This window comes from Lynx canadensis, chromosome D4 (genome assembly GCF_007474595.2).
Source record: "Lynx canadensis isolate LIC74 chromosome D4, mLynCan4.pri.v2, whole genome shotgun sequence".
Classification (NCBI taxonomy): Eukaryota; Metazoa; Chordata; class Mammalia; order Carnivora; family Felidae; genus Lynx; species Lynx canadensis.
In genome coordinates, this window is record NC_044315.2 from 58,067,939 (window position 1) to 58,084,775 (window position 16,837).

General features: G+C 38.8%; 1 protein-coding gene across 1 annotated transcript in view; it reads left to right on the plus strand.

Moving 5' to 3' along the window:
- The window catches only part of MELK (maternal embryonic leucine zipper kinase), a 91,634-nt gene that overhangs the window by 17,660 nt on the left and 57,137 nt on the right, over positions 1 to 16,837 (plus strand). The window contains exons 6-8 of the mRNA XM_030293795.2: positions 37 to 105; positions 1,883 to 1,975; positions 6,499 to 6,597. Of these exons, the coding sequence (XP_030149655.1) occupies positions 37 to 105; positions 1,883 to 1,975; positions 6,499 to 6,597 (261 nt within the window). The remainder of the gene's footprint in view (positions 1 to 36; positions 106 to 1,882; positions 1,976 to 6,498; positions 6,598 to 16,837) is intronic.

Below are 16,837 nucleotides of genomic sequence, written 5' to 3' on the forward strand. Positions count from 1 at the left end.
CAATATACAGTTATGAAAATATCTTTGTTTCCCCAGGAAAATTTGTTGTTTGATGCATATCATAAATTAAAACTGATTGACTTTGGTCTCTGTGCAAAACCCAAGGTAAGTACAGAAATAAAAATGTATTTATTTCCTTTGTAAATATACCTTTTTAGGGTATTACCTTGCACTGGCTTCCACTTAGTCTTTGTTGAGCGTGGTTGCATCCGTTGAGAAGAGTGTTAAATTGCATCCCCTTTAGAAGTTCTCTAGATGATTCGAATAGGTAGCCAAGATTGAGAACCACTGCTCTAGGTCCAGGGTTGGCCCTGCTGAAGCCCCCATGGATGTGCTGTGAGAGAATTTGCAGTGCTGAGGTGACATGAGGTCATTACAACATGAATTCTGAATTGATTCTATGTTTGCAGTTTGAGTATGTTGCCACTAGGTGAAGCTTTTGTTCATTTAGATAGGAGTTTTGGGAATTTAGCGCAAATCTATTCTTTGTTATCCAAATGGTTGTATAACTAATGGTTACGTTTTGAGAGGCAGTCTTCTTTCCTTATAAAAGAAGAAGGAAAAAGTCCATATGCACTATTAAATGTATATGGGTATATATTTCCTTAATTTGTACCCCACAGTTAAGTACTGGTGTTCTCCAGCGTACCTTCTCTTTGAGGTGACTTTGAACTTTCCAGCTGCGCTGTCTGCAGAGCTCCTGTGTGACTGCCTGTTGGAGGCTTCCTCCTGAGTTCTCTAATGATGGTACTCACAGTCTCTAAAATGAGCTGTCTACACTCATTAGGAATGTTGAAATTGCAGACCTGTCTTAGCCCTTTGTAGTCCCATGATTATTTCCTGCCCCAATCAGAATTAGCTAAATGCATAGGGAAGCAGATTTTGCCCCTTCAGCTGAATGTCTGATTCTTTCTGATTTTCCTCTCCTTCCCTTGGCTCTTCACAGATTGTCAGTGGAGCCTTGTGTCTGGGAGCCAAATGCTCTATGGCATTTTTTTGATCGGCAGTTGTATAAAGATAAAACAAGTCTTGAGCAGATAAACTGGTTTAAGTCATGTTCTCCACAGGAGGCAGTGGAGAAGGTTTGTGACAGACTCCATTAGCTTTTATTTATGGCTGCCACAGATTCGACCCACACAGACACCATCTGAGAAAGCAGCCTTGGCTGGGAGAGGATTGCCTCTGCTTTCTGCTGAGAAGTTCACTTCTGGGCACGTTGTTGCAGTTGTAAATGAAATTTCGCAGTTTCACAAGTCATTTGCCAGTTGTAGGACTACACAAATGTTGGGTAGTCGTATCATGTTCATTATGTCTTGATGTTTCTGTGCGAGAGCAGAGGATGTCGAGCAGATTCTCATTTTCACAGATCTGGAAGTTCAGGTGTTTTTTATTTGTGTTACGACTGGGTCTAGAAAACAGACTCCTAAGGCACTGTTCTATGTAGCAGATTCCTCTCTTCCCTCTAAGGAAAGAGAAACTTTTCTGTATTTGTAAAGATTTGATATTGGAGATAGAGTCCAGGAAAGAAATAGTCCTTTTTCTTGGAGTACTTGGGAGTGGGCAGACATGGGTGCTTGGATGTTTGTTAAGCTGATTATTTTGTGAATGGATGTCTAGGAGAGTATGAACCTGACTTGATTGAGCTAAGGGGAAGAAGATTTTGTTCATGCCAGGTTGTAGTGGTATTGGAAATCCAGAGAAGAGTAAACTACATGTGTTTGCATGCATATAGCATAGTATGGGGTTGGCTGCACAGAGTCTCTCATTCTTTGAGATAATTCTTCATCTAGTTTCTCTCTGCTTGTGCCAAAAGAATGTTTATCAAGGTTTCAATTTCTTCAGGGCCGTAATTAAGGAGTATTTCATTTTTTCTTGTTGGCAGGGTAACAAGGATTACCATCTTCAGACATGTTGTGGGAGTCTTGCTTATGCAGCACCTGAATTAATACAAGGCAAATCATACCTGGGATCGGAGGTAATTATTCATTGATTAATTCAATATGTAATCAATATACATTTATTGGTGACCTGTAGTGAGTCAGACATTGTGCACTGGGGATATTACAATAAGGTAAGAAATAATCTTGTTAATCAAAGAGTTCAGTTTATTCAGAGAGTAAGACTTAAAGTAACACATGAAATGAATAACTTGCAATAAATATAATAATATATATTATACTTATGAAGCAAAGGTATATTTCTGGTGTCCCTTGTTTTGGTTACTTTCATGTTAAAACAATACGTAGTTTAGACTGGTTAGCCCAGCCAGGTAGAGCACAAGGCCAGGGTTGCAGCCTCAGTTTTCAGAGATGCTTCCTGGTTAGCTCTGAGAAAACTTGGACTTTGTTCATAGCCAGATAGTTATCTGAGGCCAGCAGTCCTTTGCAGGAGGCCCAGGCTCAGAAGGCCTGGGCACTGCCTGTTTTACTTACCATTAGCTACTGCGAGCCCGTCAGTCCTTTCCGTTCTGTGGAGTACTAATACTGCTAATATTAGTATTATAAGACAAAGTTGAGTTATCAAAAGCTCAGGAAATGCTGGATTGAATAATTTTTTTAGTTCAGGACATCTCTAGATCTTTAATATGTTCTCATCCAATGTGATCCTCTGGGAGGGGAGCATCATAGATAGCAGCTGGCCTTGATTTTACCTGCCTACAGAGTCCATTTTTTATGTGCTGCATCTTTTGGAACTAGTGTTATGTTGGAGAAACCTTGACATATGCCCATTTACTTAATTGTAACAAGAGAAGATGGGAACTGACTTCTTTTGGTGATTTTTGATGTGGATATAATCTCAAACTTACAGAACAGTTGCAAATACGGAATGAGGAACTTCTGTATACATTTAGTCCTATTCACAGTTGTTGGCATTTTTTTTCATTCTGTTTGCTTTTTCATTCTCTTTCTATGTTTGTATATATGCATATTCTTAACCAATTAAGAATAATTTTTAGACATTATTCCCCTTTATCATTAAATACTATGTATATATTTACTAAAAGCAAGGGCTTTCTCTTTTATACCTACACTATAGTTATCAAAATCGGGGATTTAATATTGATACAACTTATTTAATTCATAATTCATAGTCATGTGCTGTTAATTGTACCACTAGTGTCCTTAGCTATATTTTCCCTCCAGTCCAGGATTCAGTTCAGGATCACGTATTGCTCCTTTGGCCTGCTTTTTCATTTTATTAAAAAAAATTTTTTTTGAATATTTATTATTTTTGAAGAAGAGAGAGAGACAGAGTGTGAGCAGGGGAGGAACAGAGAGAAAGGGAGACACAAAATCCAAAGCATGCTCCAGGCTCCGAGCTGTCAGCACAGAGCCTGACACGGGGCTCAAACTCACAAACCATGAGATCATGACCTGACATGTCCGACCTGACAAGTCGGACGCTTAGCTGCCTGAGCCACCCAGGCACCCCATCCTTTGGTCTTCCTTAATCTGGAAGAGTTCCTTATCCTTTATCTTACTTGACCTTGACATTTGTGAGGAATCCACTTATTTTGTAGAAAGTATCTCAATTTGAATTTATCTGATGCTTATGATTAGATTTAGCTTATGCCTTTTTGGCAGAAATACCACAAAGGTGATATTGTGGCCTTCTCAGTGCATCATAGGAAAAGGAACAAACTTTTACTGAGCATTTATTATAGTCCTGGAATCATGCTAGATCCTTTTCTTGTTCAGTTGTGGTATAAATACATATTACATAAAATTTACCATCTTAATTTTAACTATCTTAACCATTTTTAAGTGTACAGTTCAATAGTGTTAGGCACATTTAGGGGCACCTGGGTGGCTCAGTCGGTTAAGTGCCTGACTTCGGCTCAGGTCATGATCTCATGGTTGGTGAGTTTGAGTGACGCATCAGGCTCTGTGCTGGCAGCTCAGAGCCCAGAATGTGCTTCGGGTTCTGTGTCTTCCTCTCTCTGTCTGCCCCTCCCCTGCTGATGCTCTGTCTCCCTCTCCTTCTCAAAAATAAATAAAAAAAAGAAATAGTGATAGGCAGCTTTATATTGTGCAAGCAATCTCCAGAGCTCTTTTCATTTTGCAAAATGCAACTCTATACCCATTAAATAATTATTCTATTCTTCCTTCCTCCCACCACTGGCAGCTACCCTTCTACATTCTGTCTATATGAATCTGACTACTCTAGGTACCTTATATCGTGGAGTCCTACAATATTTGTCTTTTCGTGACTGGCTTATTTCACTTCACACAGTAGCCTCAAGACTCATACATGTTGTAGCATGTGTCAGAATTGTTTTCCTTTTTTTTTTTTTTTCTTCAAACATTTGTTTATTTTGGGAGAGGACGTGCGTGTGCACAGGGGAGGGGCAGTGAGAGAGGGAGAGAAAGTCTCAAGCAGGTTCCGTGCTGTCAGTGCAGAGGCTGACATGGGGCTTGAACCCACAAACTGTGAGATCATGACCTGTGCCGAAATCAAGAGTCAGATGCTTAACTGGTGGAGCCATCCAGGCGTCCCAATGCTAGATGCTTTTTATAATTTTCATTTAAATGAAATCCAAAAATCCTTTGGAGTGAATACTGTCATTCATTTCATTAAGGTAAGAAGTTGAAGAAACTGAGGCTCAGAAATTAAGTGCCTTCGCAAGGTCACACACCTGGTAAACAACAGGTCAAGATTTGAACTGAGGGAGGCTTTACTGCATACCTGTACATTCTCTTTCTCTCTCTCTTCTAAATTATATGGTAATTTTTTTAAATAGGCTCCACACCCAATGTGGTGCTTAAACCCACGACCCTGAGATCAAGAGTCACATGCTCTACCAACTGAGCCAGCCAGGCACCCCAATAATTTTTAATAGAATTTTAAAAGCATTTTTAACCGCTTTTATTGTAATTTTTTAAAAGTTTATTTATTTTGAGAGAGAGAAAGAGAAAGAAGGAGGGGCAGAGAGAGAGAGAGAGAGAGAGAGAGAGACAGAGACAGAGAATCCCAAGCAGGCTCCATGCTGTCAGCACAGACTCCCCCTACACTGACTTGATCTCATGGTCTCATGAGATCATGACCTGAGCTGAAACCAAGAGTTGGATGCTTAGCCAGCAGAGCCACCCAGGTGCTCCTTTCCTTATCTTTTTGTTTAACCTCAGATATAACCTCTCTGTTGACCTCTTCTTGTGGCATTTGATGAGGCCATGCTAGCCCAGTATTTCCTGTGCAGCCTCTTTGCTTTGAATTGAACACCCTGGTCAGGGGTGCCATACTATCCAGGCTGAATTTATAGATCAATTATTTGACATCTCTGAGTCGTAAATAGTTAATTTCTGACCTCCTGCAACTGGGAAGAAAAAAATGAGGTGTTTGCCTGAAAGTAGATCATTCACTTGGGACATCTTAATAATTTGATGTGACTTGGTAGACAGGACTAGGCATTAGATTTGGGTTACTAAGTATAGGTATTACTTAGATGTGATGCCGCTTGAGTTATTTTAATTCTTGTTTCTCTCCTCTGCCTACCCCTCCTGCCTTAAAAAAAAAAAATACTGCTCTTTTTACCTCTTAAAATTTTCCTAAGTCTCAAGTGATAGTGGGAGCTGTGATTTCTCCTCAGTCAGCAGCCGTGTCATTATTGACTAAGGCCAAATACCGCTTGAATTAGTAGTTCGTGCTCAGGACTCACGGGACACATGGATATCTTATACAAAGGTTAAGCTCCTTTCTGGGATTTTGAGATTTGTAGGGGTGTTTGTGCTGGCAGGCTAATTTCTAGCTTCTATATTTGAGAAGTCAATCGTTGAACTTTATTAAGTTTTCTTTACGTAGAGAGGAATTTACAGCACAGCTTAGTTACATTTGTAGATTATCAGTAAATTTTAAGGCTTGTTTTGACATCCTCATGCATGTTTATATAACCCTCAACAGCACTACAGAATTGTCTTCCAGAATCAGAGACCTGGCCTCATCTCCTTTTTTTTTTTTTTTTAATTTTTTTTTTTTTTTTAACATTTATTCACTTTTGAGAGAGAGAGACAGAGGGTGAGCAGGGGAGGTTACAGAGAGAGACACACACAGAATCTGAAGCAGACTGCAGGCTCTGAGCTGTCAGCACAGAGCCTGACGTGGGGCTTGAACCCATGAACTGCAGATTCATGACCTGAGCCCAATCAGATGCTCAACCAACTGAGCCACCCAGGCGCCCCCTCATCTCCTTTCTTATCATACCCAATCCAGCCCAGCCAACTGGGAATTATTTTCTATTGAACGTTACAATCCAACACTGGGAGAGAGTGCACTGAACTAAAAGTTGGGAGACCTACCTGGGTGGCCTGCCATTGACTGGGTGACTTTGAACAAGCCTTCCTTTCTGGGCTTTAGGTTCCTTGTCTGTAGAACGAGCAGGTTGAATTGGATGATCTCTGCACCATTTTTCAGCTCTGTGAAGATTCTGTTAAGTGTACTGTCGCTTAATATGTCTGTAATATGTTCTCAATTTTTAAAAAATTATTTCTTTCTCCCACTCAGGCAGATGTTTGGAGTATGGGCATACTCTTATATGTACTTATGTGTGGCTTTCTACCATTCGATGATGATAATGTCATGGCTTTGTACAAGAAGATTACGGTGAGTGTTACAAGGCAGGCATAGAATTTCACTGTAACAGTTCTGTTAACTATTTGCTTCTATTTATAAGGCAAAAACAGGCAGAAGTAATGTATGCTGTTAGAAGTCAAGATGGTGGTTACACTTTGGAGGAGGGGAGTGACTGGAAGAGGGGTATGGAGGGGGATTCTGTTCTTTCTTGATCTGGATGTTGGTTATGTGTGTGTATTCAATTTTTGAAAACTTGCCATGGTGGACCCTCAATACGTATACTGTTCTGTATGTATATTATACTTCTGTAGTAAAATGCTTAACAGAACAAAAACAAATGGGAACACAAACATGGAAGATGATTTTTCTGGTAACAGTTTTTACTTTGTATCCTGAAATGATACCTTAGTAAGTTACTGTGTTAAATCACATTTTTCTGTTGGGTTCTGATAAAATAAGAAACTGCTTCTTTTTGAAGGTAACATTTGGCTTTAAGGTTTAATAAAACCATAGTTAAGAGTGCTGTAGGCTTTGTTAAAATCATATATATCAGAGACAGAAAGATTTGTGGTTGTGGGGCTTGGGGATGGAGTGGCAGTGGGGAGTAACCCTTAATGAACACAGGGTTTATTTTGGGGGTGATGAGAACATCCTGGAATTATGTGGTGGTAATGATTGCCCAACTTTATGGATATAAAAACTAAAAATCACTGAATTGTACACTTTTAAAGGGTGAATTTTATGTTTGTGACTTAAATTCAATTAAAAAAAACCCCTCAAAACCATATATACCAAGGAAACAGTAAAATTCATTTTAAAGATTTAACATTCAAAGCAAGCGAACACAAGATATGTAAAGAGGAAGAAAGAACACCATTTTGTATCCCTGGCAAACCAGGATCAGACCAACAGGGCAACTTCTCTGTGTGTGACTTGAATTCAGTTCTGTTGAACAAATATTTCCTGAAGGTCTTCTTTGTATAAGATACTGGAAGGCATGAACAAGAATCTGTGAAACTTGATCATTGTCCACCAGGGCCTGATTTCTTGTTGGAGACAGATACAAGGCTATCTAAAAAGGACAAAGGGTCAGGGATGCCATATTATTACAGAGATATAAATGAATGTAATACAGGAATGGGTGAGGGGTTTGGGAGAACATGTTAGAGGAAGTGAGGTTTGAGCAAGGCTTTCATAAGGGGTAGAAGTGCTTCAGAAAGGGATGTGGGAGAGAGCATGTTTGGTAGAGTAGACAGTATGAGCAAAGACAGAGGATAGGAGAAGCATGGGGGAAGATGGTCGGATATTTTATGTGGCTGGACCACTGGGTCTCTAGCACCCTTTAGGTAGGGAGACTACCTAAATCAACTCGCATTTTGGAGACACAGTACACTGAATTGAAAGTGGTCATCCCAGTTGGCTCATTGCTTGCCCTATAGAACAAGTTTAAAGGCACTGAGTTCAATCTTCAATTTTTAAATTTACTTGACTTAATAGTTGTTTCCTATATCTCCTTCTCCCAGAGAAACCTTTAAAATCTATGCCAAAATTAGAAACGGAATTGTAGTAGTTTCAACTCCTCCAAGGCTAGGAGTTCTAATTCTGCAGAGTCAAACGGAAGTTAGGTCGACATAGCTGTTACCACTGCTTTGGGGAACTGTGTGTATATGCTTCTTCTTGGGAAGGAGAGATGGATGAGGCAGGAGACTGGAGGCCAGCTTCCTGGGGCTGGCTGGGGTAGCCAAGACAGCCTGTATTTCCTCCCATCCCCTCTCAGGAAGCCTCCCCTAAGCTTCGCAGGGTAGCAGTTGTTGCTTTGGCTGAACTTGCTCACTGTGGCCGCAGTTCTGACTACACAGAGCCACACCCTACTGTGTCAACAGCAGGATACGGGAGAGAGTAGCGTTAGGATCGCTTCGTAGCCTCAGCTTGCTTTAACAGAAGTAGAGTGGGAAGGAGGCTGGTCTTTGGGCAGCTCAGCAACAATTTTCCAGTTACGCTTTTTTAGAAAAATATTAGGTTGGCCTCTTCAATTATTCACTCTTTTTGCTACTCTTTTCTGTAAAGCAGAGCTATGTTTCTCGCTCTGAAAATAATTTTAGTATTATAAGCTACTAGTATATTTTACTACACTCTTTTTTTGGGCATTCCATGTCAGAGAAATAAGCTGACAGACAAATTTCTCCAAAGATGAACTGGAATTGGATCTGTTAGGTGGTGTGGCATGAAATCTTACTTACACCTTTTAGAATTCTAGAAAGCGTGGGGACACATAATCATAGAATTGCACTGTTGGAAAGGATCTTATAAATCATGTTTTCTCACCTCTGCTTTTTGTTTCATATTTAAATCTTGACTAAAACATCTGCCTTAGCTTTGTCCATGTAATTTCTCTCAGGGTGGGGGAAGCCTTAGATACTGGATGTAGAACGTGGTTCACAACACTGGCTGCACATTAGCCTCACTTGGCGTGGGCTTTAAAATATATTGGGTCCAGCCCTCAGAGCAATGAAATCAGAATCTCATTGGTATTACTAAAATCCAGGATCTCTGCTTTCTGTCTGTGGCCAGAATTTGGCAAGTTACTTTGCCTTTCTGAGCCTTAGTTTCTTCCCCTATAAAATGGGTAGAATGATAGTTTTTATGGTATAGGGTTGTTAGGGTTAAATGAGTTAAGCCATGCACAGTATTTAGAGTAGTGCTAAGTAAATGTTAGCTAGTATTATTAACATACCTGTCTAAATTTGGTTTGCCAGTATTTTGTCCAGGACTTAAAATTTGTTCAGAGATTAAGATGTACTTTTCTTTCTCAAACTGTTTTATTTGTTTGTTTTTGTTTTCAATGTTTTATTAGCCACATAAAGTTAATTGAAGGGTTTTCTCCCTTTTACTGTTTTTTTTTTTTTTTTTTTTTTTTTTGGCGGGGGGAGAGTTTAAAATTAGTACTTTTAGTTCCTTTGGTATCTTATGGAATGTGCTTGTAAGTCCATCTCCCCCAGGGTCTTCTTTATGGGAAGCTTTTGAAATAGCGTTTAAGTCTGATCAGAAACTTTCCAGTGGCTGCTTTTTCGTCTCACTCCAAGTATAAGCCACAGGTTGCACTGTAGGCTGTAGGCTTCATCCCTTGTGAACTGGCCTCCTATTAACCTCAGTGCCCTCATCACCTACTATTCCCCTCCTCACTTGCTCCGTGTACCTGTACTCCTTGTTTCTTTTCTTCCCTCAGTGGTTACTTGAATGTGCCAAGCATGCACCTGCCTCAGGGCATTTGCACTTGCTCTTTCTTTCACCTGAAATGGTTTTCTCCCATATGGTTGCTTTGTGCTCTCCTTTCCTTCAGGTCTCTATTTGAATGTTCTTTAATTAGAAAGGCAACCCTACACTGTATATTAACTAAATTGAATTTAAATAAATAAATTTAAAAAAATAGAAAGGCAACCATTCATGTGTGGTGTTTGTATTTTTGTTAGTTTATTTTTTTATTCATTCATTCAGTATTCTTTCAACTTTTGAAACAATTAGATATTTATTGAAAACCTAATCTGTGCAGGCATTTTCTAGATACTTGGGATATATCACTGAGTAAAACAGATGGAAGATCCCTGCCTTCATGGAGTTTATATTCTGGTGGTAGGGATATAGAAAAAAACAATAAACACACTAAATAAGTAAATTATATTAAAAGATGCTACTTGCTTTGGGAAAAAGAAAAAAAAATGAGCAGGGTAAAGAGTAATCAGAACAGATTGGGGAGGTATGGAGGAAAAGGGGGGCAAGTTGCATTATTAAATATTAAGTAAGGTGGTCCTTACTTAAGAATAATCCTCACAGAGGTGAGATTTGAGCAAGACTTGAAGGAGGTGAGGAGTGTTAGTCAGTGGATATCAAGGAGGAGAATGTTTCAGGCAGAGGAATTGGCAAAGACCACTAGCTAGAAGCACCTACTGTAGTCCAGGGAGGGCAAGAGGGCTGGTGTGATGGACTGAGAAATCAGGAGAGTCATAGGAAATGAAGTCTCAAGAAATAGGATATCCAATTGTCATTGGGCTTCAGAGCATGTCATAAGGACTTTGGCTTTTTCTCTAAGTGAAACAGGGAGCCATTGGAGGAATTTGAGCAGAAGGGTGATGTCTGGTTTAGGTTTTAATAGGATCATACTGGTTACTGTAGGAAGCAAAAGAGAACTAGGGAGACCAGTTAGGGTATTGTAGTAATATCCTACAGGTAAGAGATGGTGGTGAGAATGGTTGGATTCTGGGTTTCTTTTATATTAAAAAAATGTATTTAATTTAAAATGTAATTAAAAAAAATTTTTTTAAGTTTACTTACTTTGAGAGAGAGAGAGAGAGAGAGAGAGAGAGAGAGAGAGAGAGAGAATGAATCCCAAACGGGCTCCATGCTCAGCACGGAGCCCAACATGGGACTCAATCCCACAACTGCAAGATCATGACCCTGGGCCAAAATTAAGCACTGAACCACCAAAAAATTATTTTTGCTTTTATTTTTTTAAATGTATTTATTTTTTTAAATTTATTTATTTTTGAGAGAGAGCATAAGCAGGGGAGGGGCAGAGAAAGATGGAGACACAGAATCTGAAGCAGGCTCCAGGCTCCGAGCTGTCAGCCCAGAGCCTGACGCAGGGCTCAAACCCATGAAACCGTGAGATCATGACCTGAGCCAGAGTCAGATGCCCAACCAACTAAGCCACCCAGGAGCCCCCCAAAATTATATTTATTTATTTATGTATTTATGTATGTATGTATGTATGTATTTTTAATGTTTATTTATTTTTGAGAGTGAGACAGAGCATGAACAGGGGAGGGGCAGAGAGAGAGGGAGACACAGAATCAGAAGCAGGCTCCAGGCTCTGAGCTGTCAGCCCAGAGCCCGATGTGGGGCTCGAACCACAAACCATGAGATCGTGACCTGAGCCAAAGTCAGACGCTCAACCAACTGAGCCACCCAGGTGCCCCCAAAATTATTTTTAAATTAACAGAGTCAAATTTACTTTTTGTGTATGTGTACAGGTCTACAAATTTTAACATGTATCTAGATTCGTTTAACCACCACCACAGTCATAACACATGTTTAGACTAGTCCATAGTCTTTTGAAGGTATAGGTAACATGATTTGCTGATAGATAGGATGGGAGAAATAACCTGAGCGATTAGAAAGTTGGAGCTTCCATGAACTGAGATGGGGAAGACTCTTGGTAGAGCAGGTACAATCAAGAGCTCAGTTTTGGACACAAAAAAATGTGCCCAATTTGTCTAATTTCTCGAAGTTATTGGTATAAAGTTATTTACCTGTGACAGAGTATCAGAATTTTATGTACTTTTTCTGCTTATATTCATATAAGGAATTATGTATTTTATCTCTTTATGCTATTCCCTTTCCAGTTTTTTCCCACAGATGGGAGCATACAACAAACACTGCTCTGCATCTTGTTTTCCTCCCTTCCCAGTGGGTCTTGGAAAGCATACCCCTTCAGAACAGCTCAGAATAGAATTGAGGTATATACATGTACCTTAATTTTTTTAACCAGTCCTAGGTTAATGGACATTTAAGTAATTTCCAAGTAGTCATTTTTTGTACATTGTGAATAGATCTGTAAGAAAATTCCCTGAAGAGTTTCTGGGTTAAAGGGTATGTGAATTAGTAATTTTGATAGATATTTCTAAATTGCTTCCTGATGAAGTTCTATCAGTTTTAGCAATAGCATGAAAATGCATGTTTCTCTATATCCACATCAGTAAAGTGTACCTTTTTTTTTTTTAAGTTTCTTTATTTTGAGAGAGAGCAAGAGTGAGTGCATGCACAAGTGGGGGAGGGGCAGAGAGAGAGGGAGAGAGAGAATACCAAGTAGGCTCTGTGCTGTCAGCTCAGAACCCAACATGGGGCTCAGTCTCACAACTGTGATATCATGACCTGAGCCAAAATCAAGAGTTGGATGCTTAATCAACTGAGCCACCCAGGTGGCACTGAGGCTAATTTTTAACAGTAATGTGCATAAGTCTGTATTTCAAATAGTCTTGGTAATTTCAGGGTTTGAGACAACTTGTTAGATTTGTTTAGGTCTTTTTTTTTTTTACTTTGTGTTTTGGCTGGTGGGCTCACACTAACCATTGAGGTGTTAACTCTGGTAATATTCACTTGTGCTTATATTCCTAGTCTTTAATCTGTGGGGGTTTTTTTTTTTTTTTTTACAAGAATCTTTATAAGCCATTTGGCTATTTTGTGAGGATTTAGTTTAAATTAAGTACTATGATCTGTAATTAATTTAACTGGGCTCAGGTAAAGCACAGTACTTTGCAGTATATGGAGAGTGGTGCAAGATGGAGCCACTGTCTGTCTGATGTCACTCTCAGTCAAGGAAGAATTACCACATATTATAGGTTATATAGGACTAGTGAAGGTGCCAGTGCCAAATGATATAGCAAATATTAATAAAGAGTAATTTTTGTTTTTAGATAGAACATGAATATAAATAGAAGTCCTAATACACTCTTTCCACATCTTACTGTATCTTTTTTGTATGTAAATTTTTAAATTTTCATTGCTTACAAATAGTATTTTGTCTTGACTTTTTTCCATACCATTATTTATTTAGGTATTTTTATTGAATTATAATTGGTGTACAATATTATTAGTTTCAGGTGTACAACATCATGATTTGACCTTTGTATACATTGCAAAGTGATCACATCAATAATTCTAGTTATCATCCATGACATACAAGTTAATACAATATTATTGCCTGTATTGCCCATTTTGTACATTACATGTACTTATATTACATGTACATTACATGACTTATTTTAAAACTGGGAGTTTGTACTTCTTGATCTCCTTCACCCATTTTGCACTCTCCCTCAAGCAGCTCTCCCCTCAGGCAACCATCCATCTATTCACTGTATCGATGAGTTGGGGTTTTGTTTTGTTCTGTTTGTTTTGTTTTTTAGATTTAAAAATCATACAATGTCTTTCTCTGACTCATTTCATTTAATGTAAAAACCTTAAGGTCAATGCTGTCACAAACGGCCAGATTTCATGCTTTTTTATTGCTGAGTAGTATTCCATTGCATGTGCATGCACACACACAGACACACACACAGACACACACACACACACACACACACACACACACACACACTCTTTATTCATCTGTTGATGGGCACTTAGGTTGTTTCCATATCCCTGCTATTTGCTAATTGCAAATAATGCTGCAGTGAACATAGGGGTACATATATCTTTTCCAATTAGTTTTGTTTTTGTTTTCTTTGGGTAGACACCCAGAAGGGGAATTATTGGATCATGTAGTAGTTCTGTTTTTCATGTTTTGAGGAGCCTCCATATTGTTTTCTATGGTGGTTGCACCAGTTTATATTCCCACCAACGCTGCACTTTTTTCTACATCCTTACCAAAACTTGTAATTTCTTGCCCTTTAGGTAATAGCTATTTTGACAGATGTAAAGTGATATTTCATTATGGTGCATGTGTACTTGAGACAGATGTGTATTTTGCTGTTGTCGGATAGAATGTTCTATATATGTCTGTTAGGTATATTCAAATGTACCTGACAACAAATGTCTGTTGTTCAGATCTACAGTTTCCTTATTGAATATCTGTCTTTATGATCCACACAGTGATGAGATTTGGGGTATTAAAATCCACTACTATTGTATTTCTGTCCATTTATCCCTTCATGTCTGTTAGTATTTGCTTTATAAATTTAGGTGCTTCTGTTTTAGATGCACAAATAGTTCAGTTGTTATATCCTTTTGTTGGGATTGACCTCTTTACGTAGTGTATCTTCTTACATTCCTTCTGGGGTGCACATGCCACACCTTTGAAGACCACCATTCAGGGAGAATGGATGGTTGACTCTATATATTCTTTTTTTTTTTTTTTTTTTTTTTTTAATTTAAGAGAGCGGGGAGGGGCAGAGAGACAGGGAGAGACAGAAAATCCTAAGCAGGTTCTGCACTGTCCATGCGGAGCCTGATGTGGGGCTTGAACTCACGAACCATGAGATCATGACCTGAGCTGAAATCAAGAGTTGGATGCTTAATCGACTAAGCCACCCAGGCACCCCGACCCTATATATTCTTTAGTAGACCCTCAATTAATGTAATCCCTCTCAGCCAAGTTATTGAGTGTGTCAGTAAATTAGGGATTATGGTCCCTGGAAATTTCCTGAAGTTATGGCTATGCTAAGGGCAAAAGTGACTGTCAGTATAACCAGGGCTAGGATTGACATTCTTTTGTGAACATGGAGTCTTCTAAGGATACTTGGCTTCATGATAATGACTGTTTGGGAATTTCAGTAAGACATTATGCCATAAAGGATCACTACAATGATTTTATCCAGGAAAAGGTTTGAATTCTCACCTTGGCTGTACAAAGTCTTAATAAAGATATCTGACTTTGAGAAGTCTAATTTCTATATACTCCGTGGATAATACACCTAGTAAAACAAAATGAGGTACTGTATGGATTTACCAACTATAAACTTTAATTTTAGAATAATTATATCTCTTCTTTATAGTGATGAGTATACAGGCTGTAATCTTTGATTTGCAATGTTAAAACGATGTAATCCACATGTAAGGACACTACTTGGCAGGAGGGCATGCATTCAGCTCTTCCAAGTAATATCCAGCCATTAGGGGCAAGTTAAACAGAAGAAGTAGGTGGGCCAAGGATTGAGGGGAGGATATATTGTTGTCTTATCCTATTGGAAAATACTGGTTGATCTGTCAGGAAATTTTTCCTACGGACCCTGACTCAAGTAAGTAGCATGATGCAAAATCCTTACAGATATGTGAATAGCTGGGAATCTGTGTTGCAGCTTAACTTATTCCTGTCTAGGGTGCTAAAGGCAAGGAAAGGTTGGTTGAAACTTCAATCAGTCTTCTTGGCCAGGTGATATAAAGTAGAGGATGGCAAACTATGCTACAAGCCAAGTCTGGCCCACCACCTGTTTGTTTAAATAAAATTTTTATTGGAACATAGCCATACCTGTTTGTTTATGTGTCATCTGTGGCTGCTTTTGCACAACAGTGGTGGAGTTGAGTAGTTGTGACAGAGATTGTATGGCTCACAAAACCAAAAATATTTACTATCTGTCCCTTTTCAGAAAAAGTTTGCTGACTCCTGGCTTAGTTGTAGTGACCTGTAGCAGAATGATCTTTCCCAGAGCCTGCCTGGTCTTTTCCTAGAAAATTGGTCTGAAATGCCCAGGCTTGTAGCTTATCAAGAGCTGACATTTAGTTAGTTCTTTTTATAGTGAGACATTTAGTTGATTGTTTTTATAGTGAAAAACAAAGCATATATGGTAAAATGCTAAAACAGTACTAAGAAGTATATAGTTAAACCCCAAAACATCCTGCTCACCTAGCCCTCTGTTTTCTTCCACAGAGACAACTAGTTAGAAATTTCTTCTATACGTTTATAAGAATTATTTGTACTTATGCAAATCTTTATATATCTGTATATATCCTTTGGGATTATATAATCTGCACAGTGTATGGATCTTGCCCCCTCCTCCTCTTTAATTTTAATACTTTACTTTGAAGATTGTTTCATATTGGTACTTAGCAGCATGTGTAGGTTTTCATTGTTTGTTTAATGGCTGCATAGTATTTATTGTGAAATTTCCTTTATTCTAAGTTTGTGGACGTCATTTAAAAAGTTTTTTTTTTCAACGTTTATTTATTTTTGGGACAGAGAGAGACAGAGCATGAACGGGGGAGGGGCAGAGAGAGGGAGACACAGAATCGGAAACAGGCTTCAGGCTCTGAGCCATCAGCCCAGAGCCTGACGCAGGGCTCGAACTCATGGACCGCGAGATCGTGACCTGGCTGAAGTCGGACGCTCAACCGACTGCGCCACCCAGGCGCGCCCTAAAAAGTTTTTTAATTACACAAGTAGTGTGTGAAAACATTCTCCGTATAAAGAACTAACACATCACTGATAACTGAAGTTCTCTTGGCCTCTCACATAGGTAATTACAGTTAACACTTTGGTTCTTCCAGATGTTTTATTTCTATTTGTAGTCATTTATATTTTTTTCTTAACGTAAATTGTATCATACTGATATTATTTTATATCTGTCTTTCTTTACTCAATATTGTATGTGCCATTGTACATATAATATTAACTCATTTTTACAAATAGTTTAACCATTTTCTTGTTGAACATTTTAGGTTATTTTCTAATTTTTTCGCTAATATAAGTGATGCTCAGTGAGCATCCCTGTGCATAGCT